The sequence below is a fragment of the Chinchilla lanigera genome, unplaced genomic scaffold, assembly GCF_000276665.1.
Source record: "Chinchilla lanigera isolate Chin_1 unplaced genomic scaffold, ChiLan1.0 scaffold00008, whole genome shotgun sequence".
Taxonomy (NCBI): Eukaryota; Metazoa; Chordata; class Mammalia; order Rodentia; family Chinchillidae; genus Chinchilla; species Chinchilla lanigera.
Window position 1 is genome coordinate 29,475,798 of NW_004955409.1, and position 7,542 is coordinate 29,483,339.

General features: G+C 43.1%; 1 protein-coding gene across 1 annotated transcript in view; it reads right to left on the reverse strand.

The window, feature by feature from the left end:
* Window positions 1-7,022: 7,022 nt before the first annotated feature.
* Window positions 7,023-7,542, reverse strand: part of Ap4s1 (adaptor-related protein complex 4, sigma 1 subunit) — a gene marked incomplete in the record, with an annotated part of 47,872 nt that continues 47,352 nt past the window's right edge. Inside the window, 1 exon segment of the mRNA XM_013510385.1 lies at window positions 7,023-7,311. Within this exon segment, the coding sequence (XP_013365839.1) occupies window positions 7,183-7,311 (129 nt within the window).

Consider the following 7,542-nt stretch of genomic DNA (forward strand, 5'->3'; position numbering starts at 1 on the left):
TTGTCTTTTTGAGACAGGGTCTCGTGATGCAGTTCAGGCTGGCCTTGAGCTCATTTTGCAGCCCAGGCTGGCCTCGAACTCACAATGATTCTCCTGCGTCAGCCTCCCAAGTGCTGGGATTACAGGTGTGCGCCACCACGCCTGGCTTGTTTACTTTTGAGACAGGGTCTTGCTATGTAGTTCAGGCTGGCCTCAAACTCAGGGCAGCCCTCCTGCCTCAGCTTCCCAAGTGCTGGGATTAAAGGTATGTCCTACCTTGCCTGGCTTTCTTTCCTATTCTATAGGTTGTCTCAGTGTGGTGATGGTTTCCTTTGTTGTGCAGAAGATTTTTAATTTGATAGGATCCACTTTGTTGATTTTTGATATTATTTCTTGTGCAACCAGGATTCTGTTCAGCAAATCCATGCCTCTGCCCGTGTCTTCAAGAGTTTTACCTATTTTGCCTACTAGCAGATTGTTTCTATTTTAACATGTAGATCTTTGATCTGTTTTGATTTTTAGTTTAGTACATGGTGAGAAACATGGGTCTAGTTTCAATCTTCTGCATGTGGATAGCCAGTTTTCCCAGCGCCATTTGTTAGAGAGGCTATCTTTGCTCCAGCAGAAGTTTTTGGCCCCCTTGTCAAAGGTCAAGTAGCTGAGTGTAGTCCAGGATTTTGGTGCCTCCTGCCTTGCTTTTGTTGACAAGGACTGCTTTTGCTATTGTAGGGCAGGTCTTTATAAGTACTGTGTGCTAAGCGATTGCGCCACTGTACGTCAGGTCTTGCTCCATACAAATTTTAGCAGTGTTTTCTCTAGTTCTGTGAAGAATGCTATTGGCATTTTGATTGGGATTGCATTAAACTTGTATATCAATTGTGGAAGTACAGCCATTTTGATAATATTGGTTCTGCCTATTGAAGAATGGGATACCTTCCCTTTTCTGACGTTTTCAATTTCTTTTTTCAGAGTACTGAGTTTTTGTTGTAGAGATCTTTCCCTTCCTTGGTTAGGTTAATATGTATTTAATTTTTCTTGATGCTGCTATGAAAGATATTGTTTTCCTAATTTCTTTCTCAGCAAGTATATTATAGGTAAATAAGAACACCACTGTTTTTTGTGTGTTAACCTTGTATCTTGCTATGCTACTGAATTTGGTTACTAATTCTAGGCCTCTAGTGGAATGTATTGGGTCTTCTATGTATCATATGTATCTAGAGGGCTGGGGATTTAGCTCAGCGGCACAGCACCTGCCTGGCAAGCGCAAGGTCGTGAGTTCAAGGTCGAGTTCAAGGTCGTGAGTTCATGATTCCTGGTACCAGAAAGAAAAAAAAAGACAACATATGTATCTAGAGTATCATGTCATCTACAAATAATGATATTTGGTGTTTATCTGCTTTTTTATGTCCAGCAGTGTTTGTTTGAGTGTGCCAGCATTTGGCTCATATATATTTATAGTTGTTATCTCTTCCTGGTGAATTGTTACATAACCACTACTAGTGACCTTCTTTATCTCTTTTGACCAGTTTTGGCTTGAGCTCTGCCTTATCTGAAATTAGGATAGCTACTTCTCGTTTTTTCTGGGTTCCTGTTGCATAGAATTTGATTTTTAATCTGTGAATTTGTTTTTGGACTATATGTTTCTTATATACTGAATATCATTGGATTTTGTTTCTTGATCCATTCTGCCAGTCTGTGTCTTTTGATGAGGGAACTGAGACCATTCACAGAGAGTTATTACTGAAAGGTACTGCCTCATTCCTGACAGTGTATTTTTCCTCTTGGTGATTTCCTTATTTTTTCCCTTCTGCATAAGTGCTCACCCCCCAGGAATATTCATTCCATTTACTGATTGATAGATTGTCTTTTTGAGACAGGGTAGCACTATGCAGTTCAGGCTGGCCTCAAACTTGCAACCGATCCTCCTGCCTCAGCCTTCCGAGTGCTGGGATTACAGGCCTGTACCATCACATGCAGCTATTCATTCTATTTGACTTACTGTTATTGTTGACTTCATTGTCTCTTTTCTAGTATATCCTTGAGAAATTTTTGTAATGCTGGTTTGGTGGTAATGAATTTCTTGCCGTGCTCTTTGTCATGGAAATACCTTATTTCTCCATCAATTTTGAAAGAAAGTTTCAGATTTTTAAGTCTGAGTTAGAAGCTGATATTTCTTAGGGCTTGAAACACTTTCACTGTAAGCCTTTCTGGCCATTAAGGTTTGTGTTGAGAAGTCTGCTGTAATTTTAATGGGTTTTCCTTTACAAGTAAGTTATCTGTTGTTTTTTCCTAAAAGCTATTTAAGATTTTTGTCCCTGGTATTTTGACTATAATGTAACATGCAGAGGTTCTCTTTTGATCATGGTTATTTGGGGTTCTGTATGTCTCACCTGTATGTTTATTTCCTTCCCTATATTTGGGATGTTTCCAATTAGTACTTTTGTAAACTAGTTTTTTATGCCATTTGTACTACCTTCTGATTTTTTCACTTATTCCATTTAACCATATGTTGGGTCCTTTTTTCATGTTCTCGTTGTTTTTTAAGGTATCTTTGAGAAGTCGGTCTTTGAAAGCATCCCTATCTTGTAGTTCTGAAATTCTGTCCTCACATTGTCCAGCTCCCTATCTGTCCCTGATGCCTGCTCACCTAGTCACTGTGGGCGGGTAACACGGAGGACCCTGACGTGAAGCCACCCTGTAGCTGTTCTGAGTCCCAGATTTAAACACTCACCCCTTTCCCAGAATGGTTCCCAACCCTGCACTCTGTCCTGCAGGGTGGCAGGTGCCTGCACTGGGGTCCCGCTCCGGCTGTTGGCTGTTTGGAAGGACTCCCATCAGAGCAAAACCCTGTGCTGTTCCTCAGATCACAGCCGCTTTCCAGCCCACTGCTCTTCCTCCCTGGAGCCTCCTGGAGCCCTGGTGCTCACCTTCTGCAGTGCCTCTGGTGAGCCAGGGGCTGGGGACAAAGTCCAGAGCATGAGATCCCTTTCTCTGAGCTGTGGTCCCAATACTTGTTGTTAACAAGCAAGGATACTGTGTATGTGTTCAGAACAGATGCAGTTCTGCCCCCCACCAAATACTGTCAATCTCTTAGTTGAATTCACAGATATGGGACCCATGGATATGAAGGATGACTGTATTTTTATTTGCTGTATGAGAACACTGTGTGTAATCAGAAGCAGCATCTAAATATTTCACCTTATTGTCAGGTTTGTACTTCTCTAAGACTAAAAGTTAAAGCATAATAGTAATATTTAAATGTATGACCTATGTTTCAGTCCAAAAGATACTTGGTTTTCTGTAATACAGTCCTGAGTACATGACTAAAATTCTGTATTAGGTGTAGAACTGAAATCCAGCTTTTGTGTATGGCACTGCTGCCATTATTTAAATCTATAAAGTGCCTGTCCATAGTCAACTTTCACCAAGAGTAGGCCAGCAGAGGGGTTGGCAAACTGGTCTGCTGCCTGTTTTTGTGTTGCCCGTGAGTTAAATATAGCTTTAACAGTTTTAAATGGTTGGCAAAAAAATTGAAATCAGAAAAGTATTTTATGATATAAAAATTATACTGATATAAAATTTCAGTGTCCATAAAGTTTTATTAGAACAGTCATGTTCACTCATTTACATACATTTACATTTGTTTCTGTGCTACAATGGCAGGATGCAGTAGTTAGCAGAGACCATATGTCTCATGCAAAGCCTAAAATATTTACTGTCTGGCCCTTCACAGAAGTTTGCTGAGCCGTATTCTAGCAGGTTGTCAGAGGGTATATTGATGAATTTTATAAAATCAGTAACTTTTACATAACTATTTTACTAAGTAGTTTATGAGTCAGAAAAATCACTTGAAATATCTTACTGAAGTGAAATGATACCACAGCCTGTAATTGTATGTAATTATTTTGAATTATTATGTGACATAGTCTCCAAATATACAAGTTCTTGAATATTTTTTTCTGTGATACTTGTTTTTTAAACTCTTACCATTTTCTCAAGGTACTAAAATCTGTGCCAAGATGTATTTCAACTACTATTTTGGTGTGACCCGAAAATTAATTGTGTTCACTCCCTAGCTATTTCTGGTGTACCAGTTTCAGCAGTTACCTGAATGTGCCACTGCTTAAGTGCCTACCAACTAGGGCAGTGTTTCCCACTAATGTGTCTCGGAAAGACCTCCAAAGCACTTTCCAGACTGGGCTTTCCCTAGACCTTGACTCCTTAATAAAAGAGGCTCTACATACACACACCACGCATTTGTTCCCACAGCTCAGAAGACTTTCCGCCGCCTTTCTCAAAGCGTCCAAAACAACAGGTTTGCTTCTGGGTCTTTATAGATTAAAAAGTTTGAAATATATAAGTAGATCTTTAGAAGAGAATAAAGAACTTAAAGCCTCCTCTTCCCATCATCACATGAAGGAGAATAGCACAGGGCATGGTGTCTGGCTAAGCAGTCCAGCTGGCCTGGAACTTGGGATCCTCCTAGCTTAGACTCTCAAGTAGCTGGGAGGACAGGTGTGCACCACCATGCCTAGCTTTTTTTTTTTTTAAATACAGGGTCTCACTCTATAGCCCAGGCCAGCCTTGAACTCATGACCATCCTCCTACCTCAGCTTCCCAAGTGCTGAGATTACTGGAGTGTGCCACCACGGCCGGCTCCATGCCTGGCCTTACTAGGATTTCTTGAAAAAGATACCACTCAGAAAATAATTTTACTCAAAATGCTATATATGTTTAAGTTTTGAAATCTTACTGGCTGATGGACAGCTGCCACATATTCTTATCACCATCCTGTTTCTCAATTTGCAAAAGGAAGCACACACCAAAAAGGGTTCCTCTAGGGACTCAGCAAAATTTGAAGTGGGAAAAATCTGCTTCCAGTTAGAAAACACAACTTCTCTTTTAGTTAAGAGTAAATTTTGATGAAGTCAGTTGAGTGGGGCGGTAACCTTTTATGTACACTGTCTTCTATGAAAACTATGGAGCTGAGGGGCCAGGGACTTAGCTCAGAGGTGCAGCACCTGCCTGGCAAGCATGAGGTCCCGAGTTCGATTCCCGGTACCCTGCCCATCAAACGAAACTATGGAGCTGAAATCCAGGCTCCTCAGGACCTTTCTCTTCAGGTATGGCAGCTTTTGGGAGAAGCTGAGGGCCATTCCACAGGCCACCTACACCCACTCCTGGAACCTGGCTGGCTTTGTGCTCACCTGCAAGGGTCTCTGTGCCCTGCAGGCCACATGCAAGGCCAGACCCACCAGGCGCTCTGGGTCCTGGCTGCCTGCCTTGGAGGCGTGCTGCTGTTCAGAGATCAATAGCCAGCCCAACGCGTACCTGACAGCACTTGTCCTGTTCCCCTGTACTGCAGGGGCGTGAAGAAGGGCCACACCCCTGAGCCTAGGGGGGACCCGTTCCCTTTGCACACTGGGATGATCTGGGGAATTGCGCCACGGCCCTTTGAGTATCAGCGGCACACGCTGCAGCCCTCCGGGACCCACCTTTATGAGGACAACAACGTGTGGCACGACAGGTCAGACGTACTCATCTACAAGAGCCACCCTTCCAAGTAACACAGGCCTGAGGCGCCTCTGGGCAGTGTCCAGCTGTGGCTTGAAGTCTGGCTCCATCTGCAAATGCTCTGTGGTGGATTAACTAATGGTCAACTTGTAACACCCAGCTGAACTGAATCGGCGTGGTCCTGGGTGTGGAAGGCCCACCTGAGGATTGTTGCCGACGGCATAAAAGGAGAACTGGAGGGGAAGATGGTGTGCTGTTGATTCTTCTGGAGAAGTGTGCCGTGCTGGTTTTTTGGATATGAACTTGGTTATTTTCATCATTGGAGGAGCTTGGATCCTCGCTGTCACTGAGGATGGCTGTGGTACTTTTTTGGGGGAGCTCTGGTCCTTACTTTGAGTGTTGCTTCCTGGCTCCAGTGCAGATCCCTCCACCTGCTGGCACAGACCCTTCATCCCGCCGGCGCAGACTTTCTAGCTTCCACCACTGACCTTTGGGCCTTCCCGGCACAGATACTTGATGAAGACTTGCATGAGGCATTGTTGTGGGCTCCAGGCCTCCAGCTGGACTCATGCAGGACATTGCCGTGGGATCCAGGCCCTCAGCTGGATTCTTTGGGTCTCCAGTGCATGGACAGATCTCCTGTGCTCTTCTGCATTTGACTCTTTGGGTAGATAGTATACAAGAATCCTATAAATTATGGGTCCTATATTAAATCTTTTCCCTTGTAAACCCTGGCTACAACACTCCCCCTACCAGAGAATCCTCCTTTCTGAAAGTCATGCGCCTCACACTCCAGCTTGAGTCAGCCCAGGGTTCCAGCTGCTGAAGTAAAAGCATTGATTTTCCCAGTTGGTACTTTCAATGGTGCAAAAAGTGACGGAATCCGCCTGAGGAGTCGGGCTTGGTTCCAGCTGCGTGGCTAACTTGTCACATCCCACTTGGGGCCTCAGGGGTCATGGAGCTCAGAAGAATACCCTTGAAGGAGGTTCTGCTATCCTTGGGGCTTCTTGCTGGTGGCTGTGGGTTACAAATACTTAAAAAGAATTAAGCTCCTGTCTTTGTATGTTGTATTGGAGAAGTTCTAGAACCTCACTGTCTAAAAGAAACACATGAGCCACATATCTAATTAAAACATTTTAGGGCTGGGGATGTGAAGTTCAGTGATACAGCACTTGCCTACCTACCATGTGCTAGACCCTGGGTTCCATTCCCAGCACTGGAAGAAAAAAGTAGAAACAAATGAGATTAATCTAATTACACATTTTAACCTAATTAAAAATTGTTATTTAACATATGATTAACATAGAAAATTAATGAGTTAAAAAAAGTAAATTTCAAGCCGGGCATGGTGGTGCACGCCTGTAATCCCAGCACGTGGGAGGCTGAACTAGGAGGATCGCTGCGAGTTCAAGGCCAACCTGGGCTACACAGTAAGTCCAAGGTCAACCTGAACTACATAGCAAGACCCTCTCTCAAAAAAAATTTTTTAAAAATTTGTACAGATTTTTAAAATACAGTTTTGTTCTCTATTTAGGAACTGTGAAAAACAGCCATTTACTATGTTTGGAAGGATACACCATTTTACACTGTGTGGTCTTCTGGATTCTCTGCGGCTGCAGATGCCAAGTAGTATTCCATGGTGTTCATCATATTTCCTGTAAATCCATGTCATCCGGTAGGGCCCTCCACTCAGCTTTCTGACATTTTATCAAGAATTAGTAGAGGAGCAAGAATTCTTGCCCTGTTAGTTTCCACAATGCAGCCATTTAATAGCATCTCGTCCAAAATGATGTGCACTTTATCTAGATTAAACATTATCTAGCATCACATTAAGGAAATTAGTTTTCAAATTATAAAAAAAGTTAACATTGAGTTAATAATAACATACAGGTTAGCATGGAATTTCCCTATATAAATAGGCCTAACCCCAGCACTCAGAAGGCTGAGGCCGGAGAATCATTACAAGTTCCAGACCAGAAGGCCAGGCATGGTGGCACATGCCTGTAATCCCAGCACTCAGAAGGCTGAGGCAGGAGGCTCACTGCAAGT